At 38.7% G+C, this 17,528-nt stretch overlaps 1 protein-coding gene across 1 annotated transcript; it reads left to right on the forward strand.

The window, feature by feature from the left end:
* Window positions 1-6,920: 6,920 nt before the first annotated feature.
* LOC136846148 (cytidine deaminase-like) lies at window positions 6,921-17,528 on the forward strand. The gene is made up of 2 exons (XM_067116915.1): window positions 6,921-7,772; window positions 16,704-17,528. Exons 1-2 carry the CDS (start codon window positions 7,685-7,687, stop codon window positions 17,108-17,110), a joined length of 495 nt encoding a protein of 164 aa, XP_066973016.1. The 5' UTR covers window positions 6,921-7,684; the 3' UTR covers window positions 17,111-17,528.

Consider the following 17,528-nt stretch of genomic DNA (forward strand, 5'->3'; position numbering starts at 1 on the left):
ATTATTATTATTATTATTATTATTATTATTATTACGTGGTAGATCTAGCAGAAAACCCGCTGGAAAGAATTTAATAAAATTTTACAATATGATACCAATATCTCTGAATTTTATGATACGATACTTCTGATTCCATTATTTGAACGACAGTTGTATCATCGGATTTTGCCACATTTGATTCCCAAATTCCCAATGAAAGTTCTAAGACTGATGTCAGTCTACGGTGTATCGTCCTTGTTTATTTGGTCACGTGACTCAAAATTTGTAAGACTATCAGTGGAACTATATTTAAATTTGATGAGTTTTACTGAGGGTGATTCGAAGCAGACCGTGTAGGAAAAAATTCATTTTCATATATATATATATATATATATATATATATATATATATATATATATATATATATATATATATATATATATATATATGTGTGTGTGTGTGAGCATCGCGTGACTTGTAAGGTCAATTAAATTCATAAAGCTACAGCCGTTATAATCTGATCTAATGAGGTCATAACTGGCGCGGTTCCCGGATATATAAATAGAAATTGATGCAGCAGCGGAAATTAATCATGACGTGTCTCTAATCTTTTCTCATATCTTTTGACATTTCGTCTGAACTTGTGAACAATATTTAGGTACACGCTTACTGGTCTTCTGCTGAGTCTAGTCAGAACTTGGATGAGTGACAGCGCCAGGAAATGTCAGGCTTAATACACCACACGCCCTTGGATAGCCACTGCGCAGGGAATGGGGATAGCAATCTCATCCCAATGCGAATTGCTAATAAATAGGAGGGTCTCACCTACGGAAGCCAATCACTATCATGGGGAAAGGAAGGCATATATATATATATATATATATATATATATATATATATATATATATATATATATATATATATATATATATATATATATATATATATATACACACTGTATATATATATATATATGTGTGTGTGTGTATATATATATATGTGTGTGTGTGTGTGTGTGTGTGTGTGTGTGTGTGTGTGCCTTAACCTACTTTTAATTTACCAAATGGAAACGAAGTTGGAGAGTCCAGTTTACATTTCAGTTGACAGATGATGGTGAGACTGCTGGGTTTCGATTATAATAATTTAGTTTCGTGGTTTTTTATATACATATTTTTTTATAGTCGGATCACCCTGTAGATGTGGTGAGGTGGGAAACCCAGTGAATCATTATTGGGTTTGCTTGCTAGAAATGTCTCTCCCACTGAAATCGGTCTCTCTCTCTCTCTATCTCTCTCTTCTCTCTCTCTCTCCACATGGAAACGCTAGTTTTCTGTAAATATAATTGGTTCGGGTGTGTTGCCTCTATTTTTTATTTACAGTTCGTTCTTCGAAACCTCAATTTTGCCTGTGTTGACATAGCCCTATGTACAAGTATGTACCCAAGAAAGTTTATGTCTTAAATATAAAGTTGAGCTCGTTAAGATAAATATCTGTAAGATTATCTTAGCCCGTACGGAACAGCCACTTACGCACGAAGCTCTTATCTGTATCTTTGCGAAGTCGAATACTTTTTTTCTTTTTTATCGAGGAAAAAACATGCATTCTCGAGATCGCGTGCAGATGAATCGATATGGCGGCACGAACTGCGTCTATTGAGGGTCAAAGACACAACACAGAGCCTCCCTGGATTCCAGACGTGTGCGTTTCGAAAATGCGCCACACAGATATGCGTTGTATTAAATAGATAACTAAATAAAGAGGCATTCAATTAATCAAATAAAATACAGAGGTAATGCGAGTGATGAGAAATAGATAAACAACGCCATGAGATAGACCGGTAGGCCTATGCAGATAAAAAAATATATATGGATAGAGAGAGAGAGAGAGAGTGGGGGGTTAATTATGTTATTATTCCCATGTGCAAATGATAGATAGCTTTTCGGTTTCTACTCACCGAGAGGGCGACCTGAAAGAAAAAACCACCAGCACTTCGGATGACTGTGGTAAAACTGACAAGCAACGTTTCAGAAAACCTCTCTCCACTTTCAAAGGAGCCGGACTGCGCTGACCTCGATAAGAGAGTGAATTGAGAAAACAAACAGACCTTGGTGTGTGGTTACCAAAGATAAGTTTCATTTCGAATAAGAACAACCACAACGGCGACGAAAATTATAAATTTGAGTAGCACCGGCTCTGATAAATAGTCCCATTGGGTGATTCTTTATGCGTTTCATTCGATGCTACCCCGTGCGGTGGACCTTAGACCAATATGCAAAGAATACCTTTGGATATTGCATTAGACAAGCCGGTTGTGACCCCAGAAGAGCAAAATAACTTTTGATTTCCGTCTTGTTAAATGCAATGGCCACTGTGGCAACTTCATATCCCCACGTAAAGAATTTTGTTTAACAAATCTTGTGCTGATCCGACGCAATGCAAAAGATGCTGTGAGGAAGTGTCCGGTATTCTTGGGTTGGTAGCCATCAAGAAAAGATAAGCTATAGTCTGCTCACATGGCCGTTGAATATCCAGGGGGGAAAGGGTTAGGGGACTGCAACCACATCCTAAAAATAGTTGCCAAAAACCAGGATGATGACATCGCGCAGATGAAAATGGCAGACGCGAAAATATATTTGCACTGTTAATTGGTAGGCTTACTTTTCGAAAACGTCAAATTTAACGAAAAGTACATCTTGGACTCTAAACTTCCTGTCATTTGGCCTCTCTCATCTGAATTTTGAAGATGCTCGGGGACTCCTGACCCAGTGGTCGTTGGGACACCTCTCCTTTCCCTCATCAATCGTTCGTAGACACTATTGATTGGAGTAAGACCCTGCACCCAGTTGCCTAGACTGGAGGGATTCAGAAACGGCAAGAAAAAATGAATAAATACATAAACTTTCTTACAACTGCCAAGAGGACAATGGGCTCTCCAGAAAATCTTTAGTGCAGAGCGAAAAACACCATGTTAAAATAAAGGATGACTCCATATATCGCTTAGGACCAGGCCTTTCTTATTTCTTGCTGGTGAATCATTTTGATCCTGTAGTGGACACTTTGAGCCCAAACCCATCCATAGGCCTATGCACTCCAGTACCCTAGTAACCCTACAACGGTCCTGTGATGAGTAGAGCCACTCAGAAAGTGGGGTGGGGAACCTGAATGATACAAGCGCGTGATCGTCTATTGGATTTACTCTTCAGACACACACAAACACACAAACCACCAACGGACTGTGGTTGACTCTTTAAATGTACTTCTACTTGAAGGGTAGAGAAACATATACAATCAAGGCCACGAGGAGCGGTTATCTATCACAGTTAGCCAGTCACCTAAGAGACTTACTGCCACTTCATAAAATTGTAAACCAATGCCATACTGGCAACAAGATCTTCAGTATTTTCTTAAAGCTTTGATGATTAACAATCTCTTGGAAACTACTCAAATGCATACTCAGGTTTATGAGCATAACTTTGTTCATTGTTGCAACGCAACTTGTCCTTGATAATCGCGAATTCTGTACTCAAGTCTGTCCATTTGCAAAATGCCTGCCTGCCAATCTATTTGAGGAGTCAGTTGTTGTTGTATTATTTATCATCTGTTATTTTACTTATAAAAACCTAGCCAGTTACGTTTCCGATTTCCATGAGCAACTGAACTGAATACAGAATTTAGGCCGAAGGCCAAGCACTGGGACCTATGAAGTCATTCAACGCTGAAACAGAACTTGACAGTAAAAGGTCTGAAAGGTGTAACAGGAGGAAAACCTCTAAGCAGTTGCACTATGAATCAATCGTTAGGAGAGGCTGGAATGAGAATATGAAAGGAGGTGCAGTGAAAGGAACGAAAGGGGTTGCCGCTAAGGTCCGAAGGCACGCCGCAAAGAGCCTCAAGATAATGCCTACAGTGCACCGCATGAGGTGCACTGACGGCACTAGTCACATACGGGGTCCATGAGCAATTAACTCTGCTGTAAAATTCTCTATGCAGCAGCAGTCCGCAATTTGTTTGGTTTATGCAGCAAACAGCTAATAAACGCGTAGGAACGAGATAGTGAAACATTGATTTAAGAAACTTCTTTGCAGTAAGAAATAACAGAACTCATAGTCAAGAGACCTGTGTACCAACTGAGAAGCTTTATTTGTTAATTGCTAATTAATTCTTTTCATACTGGCTGTTTGCTTTGCCAGGTTACAATGGGATTTTTTTGCATTTTTTACATTTTGAATAACGAGTGATTGTAAATTCAATTGCAATTTGGTTTGAACAGAATAACGGCTTTTAATTCCATTACATATTTTGCAGAAATGTTTTCCATTTCGCATATTCCCGTAAATAGACTTTTTTTCTTTTTGCTTTGTGCTTTTTTCCCCTTTTTCCACCAAAACTTCTTTTTGCTCTTGAAGTTATTGTTGTAACAGTTTTAGAAAATAAAATTGTTTTTTTATACTTATAGTTAGGCTATTATTTGGTTCCATGAATTCTTTGTCTCCGATGTATATTCGGAATCTCGCGAAACAAACAGACGCCGAAATAATAACTGACGCTGGAACAGATATTTGATTGGTCCTTGTAACAGAATAGTGAAACAGTAAGTGTAATAAAAACGGAAACAGAATTGTGTGAATTGGAAGAAACTTACATAAGAACGTGTTGTTTGTGTTGGCAATCCTGCAATGCCTGGGTCTCTGCGCTTGTGGTAATAGGCGTTCTCTTTGCGTAGACTTGAACCGGTGTCAACGTGGATTCTGATGCATTGTATTTCAGCTGCCATACGCTTGTGTTCATTAATCACGTTCAATATCTTATAAATAAAATTTCCGTCTTAATTGCTGATCAAATCAACGCTGAAAAACCTACTTTTTTGGCGTATCGAAGTCGAAATCTTAAGATGTACTGCACGTTCCTGGCATCACAAAATTACTTTTACCTTTTTACACAGAAATATGTCTTTATATTGTTCTAACTTTTATAGCGAAGCGGTTCCAGCACGTTCTGTAATCACTGACAGCCTAGCACAAGGAAATTACTATTGTTATTAAAGGCAATCAATGATGTACCTCACAGAAACTTCGAAATCGTTGCATAGGTCTAACCAATTGCGCGTAGCTTGGATGACTATGAAGTGGTACTGAGTTCCAGGGGGAATATAGTATGTTCATTCGCGCACAAATGTACAGTATGTTTAAAGAGGTTGGTTTGTGCTTGCAGTCTTTTACATTACTGGAGACATTGATTCTTGTCTGGTGCCCGACGTACAAGAGCACGCAATAACTACAGTCAGAAAAAGCAGTTACCGTGCAGGGCTTGATAAGCGCTCCTGCTTTCAGTTTGTAATTGTTAAGCAAATGTCTGTGCGACAATTATGCGCAACGAAAGGCGCTAGAAGGTTAAACACGAGTAAAAGAGAAAAGTAAACAGAAGTACTAAAAAATAGGTCTAGAAATTCCATAAAAGTAGGTCAAAGGCCATATCACATATTAGGTGGCTGTCTTTAACTACCATAATCACAAATTTTATGGAATATCTGTATATATCACGTTCAGTTCAAGCCCAGCGCTCCTCTGTTAACGTCAGAATTAAATTAAGTTAGTCTGTTGTAGAGGGTCGCCGCTGGGCCAGAGAAAGTCAATTAGGTAGCAAAATATTTTGTGTAAAATTCTGATGTGTAACACTGAAAGGCAACACCACCTGTCAGGTGAAACACATTATATATATATATATATATATATATATATATATATATATATATATATATATATATATATATATATATATATATATATAATGTGGTTTTGTATACATAGGTAAAAAGGGTGGCTTAGTGTTTCAAGATGACTGGTCATGTGGAGAAAAGACCCATAAAGTACTAGGTAGGCGGTTGAAAGTCCCTTCACGTCTCAAACAAGAGAGTGTTGTCAAGATAAAAGTGATTGGAACGGTTAATGTTACGAGAGTTTTCTCTGTGTTTTTGTGTAATACAGACAAAATTGGATTATTTCCCTACTGAGAAAAGTTTTGGAGCAACCGAATTTGAGGGCGGAAAAAACGCTCGTTTCTTGGCTACCAGCTAAAACATTCGTATGAAATTGAACATGAGGTCACTGTAATTATCAGTTTATGTATCACAAATTTTTGTTGTTGCACTTCGCTATTTATATTGCATAAAATGGAGAGAGAGAGAGAGAGAGAGAGAGAGAGAGAGAGAGAGAGAGAGAGAGGCATTTCTTGTAGTTAGGGGAAAGGTTAACTTCACCATTATAACCTTCATTGTAATTTACACCAACTTAAAAGCAGAGACTATAAATTCATCGGTGGTCGACTGACATTATTCTGCCATCGCCAATCACAAAGGACCTGCCGTTGACAAGATGTAAGGAATTACAATCCCTTAGTGACGCATAGCTCAGCGTAAACAAAATAGTCCCAGTTTTCCAACTGCGCTGGGAAGTAACGGCCTAAGAAAAGAGGGAAGACAATGAAATTAGAGAGAGAAGTGGTTGGAGTTCCACAATGAAAGCTCTTATACTCTCATGTCGGTCTAGATTCAGAGTGTAAAGTTACCGCCCCTGCTTGATAAGGCTAAACAAACATTCGGGAAACTTAAGTCCCTAACATCGATAAGTGTTTTTGAAGAGCGGAGCCACTTGCAGTTATCGGTTTTGTATTTTTACTGTACGCTGATTAGTTTTGTTTGCTAATGCACGTGTCCATCAATCGTCCTTATCTAACTCAGGCCAAAGGAAAACGGAGAATTTTACTCAAGGAAGCGTATTTTCTTATTGTTTTCAGTTTTATGAAACCATGTTTTGTTGGTTTAGTGTCAAGCCATTCATCTTCTCTGCTGATCCGTTTATTTTACCAACCTGAACCCCTGTTGGCATACGGCCAGCCTTCACCTAACAACTACAGTCACTTGCAATAAGGGCCGTCCTCCTGGAGGAGAAAGCGGTTGGCACCCTGGAGAAGGAGGTGTTTGAGGCAAGAGCGCTGACTCAGCCAATGGTGTATCGATCCACCTTCTTAAATCCCTCCTCATTCACATTCCCTGGGTCCCCTTACCACTCGGATGTCCCTATACATTCCCTTAGCCAACCTACGGCCACTGCCCGACGCAGTGACACTGGACAGGGTCATTGAAGATTATTTTCCAGCATACATTCCCCTTGCAATTGCTCATGTTGCTAGGAGGAAGCATTTTATATACAAGTTTATGTGGTGGTCATGCCTTCTTAGTAAGGAATTTGTGCAAACATTCTCAGATCAACTAAGCAGTCTACCGAAACGAGTACATTGCGCTTGATGTTAAAAAAAAAAAAAAACAGCAGCAAGAAAACATTTTGCGAGTGTGCACTAGGTCACAAAGTAACTGGGTTTGTCAAGCGGGTTTTTTTTTATGGAAATGTCGGTGATAATCAAACAGGCACCAGTACCAGTCGTCTCTGGATAAAGAGCTCAATTAACATCAGCTATAGCAGAGAGAAGCTGGCTACCATTCTAATCAGGAGCGCCAACAGCAAGGTTTGCGCTTACATTAGCGCCACCAGACGCTATAATAGTCACTGTTGCGCTGCTGTGCAGCTGCTGCCGTCATTTTTCTCAGACTAGTCAGTTGGACGGGTGTTGTCGACGTAGTTGGTCGCCTCTTTTCGGTCCCGTCACCTTGAGCACGTGTTCGACTTCACTCTTGTTCCTCCAGATCAGTATGGAGCAGAATCACGTAACCAAGTTACAGCAGGTGGGACCGTCTAAGAATGATGCCACAACGGCTGAAATGGACAAGAAGCTGTCAGGTTTGTGTCTTACGGTGATTTTGGCTCACAATTGAGTTTCCTGAAGAAGGTATAACACTGGCGTGCACGGTTCTTCCGAGTGGGGGTTCTTTGAAAAAATAAAATTTCCCTTATAATGCAGTCTTGTTACACAATGTTTATTGATTAGATCCAAGGGTGCGTTCAGGAGGTTTGGAAATTTGCAATGATTTACAATTATAGATTCATAACTGCAATTCCTCTTTGTATAGTACTCTTTTAGGCTTGGTATTTATGCTGCTATGAACATTTAACTTTTTTTTAACAATTTCGTCTTACAGTCTTTTTATTTATTACACCAATATTCAATAATTCTCTTACGTAAAACCGGAAAACGGGTGATGAGTAAAATCCCACTTGTCCGGACATTAGTGACAAACAAGTGCAACGTATTTACGGTATTCGAAGACTGTGTGCTATCACGACAATGCCTTACAATATTTTACGTCGCCCAATGACTGGTTACATTCAGGGAACTTGTGATAGAAACATTTATATTTGTGCTTGCAGGAACATAACGGCAGCAGCGTGTGCGTTAGGCTAAAGGCTCGTCATCAGTTGGTGGAATAGGCCTTGCTCGCCATTTCGGATTGTTATCAGTTTATTTTGTAACATAGGTCTCCATTTTGAACTTTTTCTTTATCACAGCATACACGACACCCTGTTTACATCTTAAACGTGCCATTCTCGGAGTCACGATCTGAGAGAATGCCTCTATTTTTTTTTATCTTGCCGCCGGAGGATTGCGCATTAGATCTTGACAAGAATAAAAAAAATGTCATAGTATCTGGAACGTGGCAGTGGTATCCATTAAAGATCAGTTATTGCGTTTTGCAGTCATGCAACATTTTATGTTGATTACGTAAGCTCTCTCTGGTTTTTCGTTATTGTGGGACTTTTTAAGTATTCATGAACTCGTTAATATGTTTTCTAATGTGTTCAGGTGGCTGAACACTTAAGGGTATTGTTAAATATTCAGAAACTAAAGCACTAAAAGCCTGGCGCCTCACGGGTGGCCTATTTACATGTAACCTTAGATCTTTACGTGACCTTGACCTACTCTGCACATCTGAGTACTCGTACACAATTATAATACTGTACACGAGACAAAAGTTATGGTAAAGGCTGAGTTCCTTTTTAACCTTGAGCCTTGGATCCATCACATAAAATCGTGTTTAGTTTCAAAGCTTTATATCATGAAAAAATATCGTAATTATATTGAAAATCTGGACATTAGGTCTAGGCTCTTTTAAAAAGCATGAACCGTAAGTGATGAATAGACATTTAGAGGTCGGGACTAAAAGAAAGGCAGGTCAGTTCCTATTCCTGGACAGTAAAAGGGCGTTGGAAATATCCTCTCGTTATGACGTAAGAAAAAGGTCCAGGAAAGTGTCATTACAACCCCGGAAGAGTCACACAAACACGCATAATTAGTCTATAACAATCTCGTGTCAAGTGGGGAAAAATACTTTCTGGGGGGGCATCCTGAACTGCAGACAAGCAGAAGCCCTCTAATTGTTGGGTTTATATGTCAAGGGAAACCAGGAGAGGACGGACAAATCCTATTTTTAGGTGATTTTTTTGTTGCATTGACGGGGAGTTTGTGATTAGGTATTCCATGTTTTGTTATATTGTTATCTGAATACGTGTAAGGCATGTTATACCATTTTTTTTTTCTGGGATGTCTAAATCTTCTACGCCAGAACTTGAAGACATAGAATTTCTTCTGTAACGTTTTTACGTAAATTTATTCCTTTTGGCGAGTTATTTAGGCGTTTGGATGCTGTGTACTCAGAAGTTCGAGTTCCAGTACTCATCCATACCCAATCAGGTGAGAGTAAAAAGATATTTAACCTCAAAGATGGCAAACTAGCCGTTCGTTTGTGTCTTATTGCTAAGCTGCTTTGTCCAATCGTTCGTTATCCAGTCTCCTGTAACTGTGGAGGGGATCAGCAACCTTATTAGATGAAAAGGAGAGAAAAAGAGCAGCACATCAGGTGAGGCATATGAAGCCCTTAATGGAGCACGCTAGCATGTTACAAAATGATTTCTTGAATAAAAGCTATATAACTGAACATCGAAGAAACCGAACATGAATAACTTTTAGGTACTGCCCTCTGTTCCCTACGCCAGGGACTGCATACAGGCATACAGAACTTGAACAGGTTCATGCTAAGATTGTGATTCAAGTTACGTGTATGTAATGCACTGTTCTAGATTAGATTATACGAATGTTTCCGTATCATGGAGCATATATGGTAATTTACTTTCAGTGTTAGGATGTACTGATAAACATATCTGGAATCTTGTTCATAGAATTATGAGAACAAGGTCCGGATTGTATGTATAATTTATTCAAATTAAATAACGGATGGGCTGTTTGGACTCTTACATTTATTGAAAGCAGAGATGATCTAGCGGTTCTTGTTCTGTGCCGTTAGACCCAAACGCTCATTTTAATCAAACAATCACAATTAGAACTTGATTCAAGCGTCGAAGGAATTTGCTTAAGATAATTGTCTAGCGGAAACTCAACACTTGCCCGTCAACTAGGAAGCAAGTTGCCCGCGAAGCTATTAAGGAAAGGCAAATGGGTAGCTTGTGTTCTATTTGGGTCAAGTTGCTTCCGCTCATCCACATTTGGCAAGGTACTTACAGAACGTTACTTTTCTCTCCAGCCTGTTTACTGTAATTATTTTCGTTATGTTGGAATGCCCGTAGGGAAATGGGTCTGTTCCGGAATCTGGGAATTTTGATGCATTAATGAAACAGAATTAATAAGGTGGCAGAGAATACTGACAAAATCATTAACATATATGAACGTGTCATAAATATACTAGGACTAATCCGGGCAGGCTTAGCCGTGGAAAGTTGAAACATAGTAGAGGAATGTTCACCAAGTAAATGTTTGATGTTCTCGGGCATAGTCTTAGTTCTTAGACCATGTTCTCGGGTATCTAGTGGAATGCAGGGTCGAGCTTGTACGTACGAAGCGTGAAGCAACAGTTGTGATTCACCACGGCAGAGCAGTTCACGTCCGATACGTATATGAAAGATATGCTTTCTCGGAATTCCCGCACTGAGCCGAACTGTACTGGAATGCTGTGATGCATATTTTTTCAACTTTGTAGTTTTTCGTCTTTCTGGAGACAATGGGCAACGGATTGTATACACAGTATGTATGTATGTATATATATATATATATATATATATATATATATATATATATATATATATATATATATATATATATATATATACACACATATATACATACATACAGCATATTCATCGTAAACTTCCATATAAAGTAACTTTAACGCTGATATTGGAGCCGCATGTGCAGTTATTGGTTTTATCTAATCCCTCACCGATATTTGCCATTTTTCTTTGAACCCTCTGAAATATGTATTAATCGATCATACGATATTGGACCTTGTTTTATGATCCGTTGTTATTTTGGGTCCTCGTTTGGAAGGACGTAATAGGAAGTACAAAACTTAAGGCAGAAACTGTAAGGTTACTTCTATGAAATGTTGTGTAAAAAAATTAGCCTAAAAAATTATCGCTTTCTATTTGCCTTTCAAATTGCCCAATGTGAATGCGCCCCTACTGAGAAGTCGGCAGTTGTCAACGTTTTTTTTTCTGTATAAAATAAAAAATTTTACGAAGTGCATAGATTCTTGAGTTCTCAAACGTATTCGAATGCGCATAAACATGCATTGTAAATGAAGGAAGTGAAGAAAAGTTAAGTATAAAGGTAAAGCAAAAACCCCTAGAAAATATATATAGTCTAAATTGTAAGTATTGTAGGAATGAGAGATTTTAAAAACGAAAAGCGTCCTATTGGCAGGTGAGGTGTTATTGATACAGTTTATGGACGGCATATGCCTCTTTGTAGTGTTGCTATCTTACTTTCCTTTTTAGCTCTTACTGTAACAAGGTTACAGAATGCGCTTAGTTACAGACACCTGTGATGCCTCACAGGGGAAAGCTGCGGAATGTAATGGATACGTTATCTGATAGTGGAGTGAAAGGGCTAGCTGGTTGGCCGAAGGAAAACGCTGTATTGGTCTAATTTGGGAACCAAACTTTTTATTTTTTCTTGTCACAAGTCCACTTTTACATTCATGATTCACCTGCCTATACTGTCAGGTGACTTAATGAGATGAAATATGGAGAGTGGCCTTGTAAACCGGTTTTAGCGTTCTGTAAAAGAAAACTGTTGAGATGGCTTTTTGTCTGTACGTTCTCCCTCAGATATTAAAAACTACTAGGATAGATGGCTGCAAATTGGTATGTTGATCATCCACCCTCCAATCATCAAACGTACGAAATTGCAGCCCTCTAGCTTCAGTAGTTTTTTTTTTATTTTATTTAAGGTTAAAGTTAGCCATGATCGTGCGTCTGGCGCTGCTATAGGTGCCAACAATAGAGGCCACCACCACCGGGCTGTGGCTGAAAGTTTCATGGGCCACGGCTGAGCATTACACGCTCTTCAGAAAACTCGATGACACCGAAGTTTCTTCAGCGCATTTTTACTCGTTTTATTTTATGAATAAAAAGCTGAAGATAATTAGCGTAGGTGAAAAATAAGCTAGACCGATAAATTGTGTCACAAGGTTTATATTTACTTAACGTTATCCGATATGACACTTTTGAATTGATACTTATTTAAATTCTAGAAGTGGGAGCTAATGTTCAGTACCTCCTTTGTTCTGTAGTGGGATGATGCCATGAGTGCTTCCCATGTAGTGCACTGTACCCGTTACATGAATGGTGTTTGCAGCATCCACCCTTCGGCTCATAGCTACATTCCCGCATCCCTTCCTCAATCTTGCTGTTCAACCTCTCAAACTGGTACTCAGAGCAGTGGACTTTCTTCCCCTTTAGATCATTGTACTCCATCTTTATTTTTTTTTTTTTTTAATCTATATGGCTGTCCAACCAATCCAACTCGTTGTTTTTGGTCTCAACCGCTGATTGGCCTAAAGTGTCCCAGTGTTTGAGTTGATGATAGCTTAGACTTCATAAATAATCCAGCCAGTTAGTCCCTCGTTCTTTGTGGAACATCCTCAGTTTTTTTAGTTTTCTGTAAAATAAAACTATTGTGTTGGCTTTGTCTGTCCGTCCGCACTTTTTTCTGTCTGCCCTCAGATCTTAAAAACTACTGAGGCTAGAGAGTTGCAAATTGTTATGCTGATCATCCATCACCCCAATTATCAAACATACCAAATTGCAGCCCTCTAGCACAAGTAGTTTTTATTTTATTTAAGGTTAAAGTTAACCATAATCGTGCTACTGGCAACGATATAGGATAGGCCATCATTGGCCCTTGGTTAAAGTTTCATGGGCCGTGTCTCATACAGCATTATAACGAGACCACCGAAAGATAGGTCTATTTTCGGTGGCCTTGATTATACGCTGTAGCGGCTGCACAGAAAACTCGATATATATATATATATACATATACATATACATACATAGGCAATGCCACGAAGGAAAGTGAAACGACGGAGTGTGGTACTAGGCCTTTCGACTGTCCTTCACTTAGCAGTCTGCTAAGTAAAGGACAGTACGTCGAAAGGCCTAGCACGTTCCCTGATTCACTTATATAACGTTATATATTTTATATATATATATATATATATATATATATATATATATATATATATATATATATATATATATATATTATATATATATATATATATATATATATATATATATATACTTAGTCTGTGGTTGTTAGGTGCAAATGGATGTGAAGAACAATGACACAAGAGGTGCTGTCAGTCAGTCAAACTCTTGACATTTTATCAAGATAAGCGGAATAGAGATTAAAGCCGGCAAATCCTTCAGAATCCTGTGAAATTTACCAGCATTAATTCCCAGAGAGAAATCCCAAGACAAGATAATAGTGATTAGAACTGACAATGTTTATATATTCAGTACGATCCGCCTAATTCTCTGTACAATTAGCCTAAGTGAAAACAGGGGTTAAGTGACCTTTTCCCTACACGGGACGAGTTTGTTCTTGCGCATTTCCTGCTCTTGACGAGACCTTTTAAGGCGAGGTGAAAACATGAGAGAGATATTGTCAGTTATTAGCGTTGTGCTCGCCTTTTGGGAAGTAAATAGACCTTATAAAACTTTAGCATTGTTTTATGCCAGGTGGACTGGTCAGTTTCGCTTTGTCAGCTTAATTATAATTATATATATATATATATATATATATATATATATATATATATATATGTATATATATATATATATATACATTTTTATATATTCGTTGCTTGATGTGGTATTTGCAGTCATTTCTGCGTGTTAAGGATATAGGTATAGGCCTATTAGAAGCGTCACATGAGCAAGAAATAATTTTTATATAGGTGTACGCAGTATTTAGTCACGCGGGCTAGTTGGTTAAATTACTTTTATATTTAGTACGTACATGCGTGATTTTAGTTTTCTGTAAAAGAAAACTATTGAGATGGCTTTGTCTGTCCGTCCCCACTTTTTCTGTCCGCCCCCAGATCCTAAAAACTACTGAGGTTAGAAGGCTGCAAATTGGTATGTTCATCATCCACCCTCCAGTCATCAAATATACCAAATTGCAGCCCTCTCGCCTCAGTAGTTTTTATTTTAAGGTTAAAGCTAGCCATAATCGTGCTTCTGGCAACGATATAGGATGGGCCACCACCGGGCTGTGGTTAACGTTTCATGGGACCCGGCTCATGCAGCATTATACCGAGACCACCGAAAGATAGATCTGTTTTCTGTGGCCTTGATCATACGCTGTACAGAAAACTCGTTTGCGCCGAAGAAACTTCGGCGCATTTGTTACTTGTTTGTTTTGCAAAAATTTGTTGAGCAAAAATTAAGTTGTTGGCTGCGCTGCCTTTTAAAAAAAGCTAAACATGGAAACACGTGAAAAAAAGCACGTAATACTAGCACAGTAGCAATGCAAAGTAACAATTGTGGGTTCATACGTCTTCTTACCTAGCCGTAGGCCTAATGTGTACCGAAATTCAGGAATCTAACGGTACCAGAGTATGGCGCCAAGATAATGCTAGATTCCAAAACTCTCTAACTGTGAAAGTAAAAAAAACCTTAAAATTATTACACGAATACTATGTAAAACTGTGACACCATGGATATTGATATTTAGGTTTAGGACATGGCGTCTCAATTTAATATAAAGCATTTATCTGGGTAGGTAGTTTGACAGCCGTTGCCAGTACCCTGTGTTGCTGGATCATCTTTAATCTCTCTCTCTCTCTCTCTCTCTCTCTCTCTCTCTCTCTCTCTCTCTCTCTCTCTCTCTGCTTTTGACTAAATCGATGTATTTCAAAATGCTCTATCATAGTATCCCGTCTAATAGCATTTAGTGTTGTTTTAATTTATGATGGTGAATAACTGAAAATATTTATACTTGGCGTCCTCTCCAGCAAATCAAGTTTACGTTAGCATCTTTGAAGACTGATTGCCACAGAAACCACCCATAAACTTCCTCTGCATTCATCGTAAGCTTACCATTTAAATTTGAAAATAACAACAAGTAAAAAATGCGCCGAAGTTTCTTCAGCACAAGCGAGTTTTCTGTACAGCGTATAATCAAGGCCACCGAAAATAGATCTATCTTTCAGTTGTCTCGGTATAAAGCTGTATGAGCCGCGGCCAGTGAATCTTTAGCCACAGCCCGGTGGTGACCTGTCCTATATCATTGCCAGATGCACGATTATGGCTAACTTTAACCGTAAAATAAAATAAAAACTACTGAGGCTAGAGGGCTGCAGTTTGTTGTTTGATGATTGGAGGGTGGATGATGAACATACCAATTTGCAGCCCCCTAGACTAAGAAGTTTTTAAGATCTGAGGGGGGACAGACAAAGCCGGCACAATAGTTTTCTTTTACAGAAAACTAAAAATGATCTCGGTAAATATCATCAAATTTGTTCACTAGTTCGAGAAGCTTCTTAAAATGGAAGTGAGTGCTTAAAGCATTTGTGGTTTGCCGTCTCGGAGGGACCCACCCCCGGATGACTCATTATTTTCGGACATCCTTGTGATTTGACAGAATGAGACCAGATTTTCTTGAGCACCGAAGGCTATTGTAATCTAGTTGACCTATGTTTTTTTAACCTGTTTTGAATGTTTGTAATGCCTGATTGCCATAAGAGTCGTTATTACCGTAATTTCTAGTGAGGACTTAACGTGTGAAGTTAATATTGTAATTTCTAGTGAGGACTTAACTAAATGCTAATAATTGTGTGAAGTTATATTGCTATTTCTCATATTGTTCATTTCCTACTCTGGACTTTAACCTTAAACAACTTGGACAATATCTAAGATAAATATTTGAAATCTTCAACACAATAGGACAATTATACGGGAACGAATGACCCATTACATCATTCATGTTAGTATGGTGCATCTTTCCTTCCTCTTACAAGAGAGAAGTCAAGAAGCCCACTGAATTGCTTTAGACTTAGTATCAGTGACGTAGTTCAGTCCTAGTGCGCCTTATCACGAGTTTAAGCCTGTCCAAATACTCTCATTATTTACTTTTGATACATCACTTAGATAAGAAGAGAAAACTGAGCTTAGGCTGAATTACTTGTTACTATGCGTAGAATTATTATTATTATTATTATTATTATTATTATTATTATTATTATTATTATATTATGGAAGGGAATTTAGTATTTAACTTGTAAAGCAAGATGTCAAGACATACTTTGGTTCATGTGGTTAGCATTATCGTAATTCACTTGTCTAAGGTAATAATGCCCCCCAGCTCAGAGCAACTTTGAAATGCAAGGAAATGTTCATAGATAAATGAAAACCTTTTATGATGCTTTATGTCTGTTTGTAATTTATTGGAACTGTTGCGTTTTTCTTTGTCCACAGACAGTGAACTCGAGGCGCTGATCGACGCCAGCCTCCGGGGACGCCAGAATTCCTACAGCCCCTACAGCAAGTTCCCCGTCGGGGCCGCCCTCCTCACCGAAGACGGATCCACGATACTAGGATGCAACGTGGAGAACGTGTCCTACGGGTTGGCCATCTGCGCCGAAAGGACCGCCGTCTGCCGCGCGGTCGTGGAAGGGCACCGGAAGTTCAAAGCCATAGCCATCACGGCAGAGATGGGCGACAAGTTCGTAGGCCCATGCGGCATGTGCCGGCAGACGCTGGCTGAGTTCGGCCTAGACATGGAGGTGTACCTGTCGAAGCCCAACAAGCAGTACATGAAGACCACCGTGGCCAAGTTGCTGCCGGATAGTTTCAATCCAGAATGGGTCAATTTTACCGATTAGTTGTGCCGTTCGAATGGTGTAACACCCCAGCGTGTCCGGTTTAGTCTTGGATTTGTGAGTTCAAAGAGAGTCAACTCGAGTACGACGTCTTACCTCAGATTCTTATAGATGTCTCATAGATTTTTATATGGTAACTAGATATATTTTGTATGTGGGATAGCGTACATTTCATATTCTTGAATTGAACGACTATAAGGTGGAAATTTTTTTTTATATGACCTTGCAGTGCTTATCCGTATTTTGTATTATGGAGCCTCTGGGTTTTATTTGTATCTGTAATTCTTTTTTATTGAAAATTTTAAATTGTATAAAGCAAAATAGGATTCTTTTATATTTTATTACTGTAGGGTTTCAGATGTGAAAGTCCATCTCCGCCACAGGTCATGTATTTTGTGCCAAAATATAGAGTTTGCTTTTA

This window comes from Macrobrachium rosenbergii, chromosome 14 (assembly GCF_040412425.1).
Source record: "Macrobrachium rosenbergii isolate ZJJX-2024 chromosome 14, ASM4041242v1, whole genome shotgun sequence".
NCBI lineage: Eukaryota > Metazoa > Arthropoda > Malacostraca > Decapoda > Palaemonidae > Macrobrachium > Macrobrachium rosenbergii.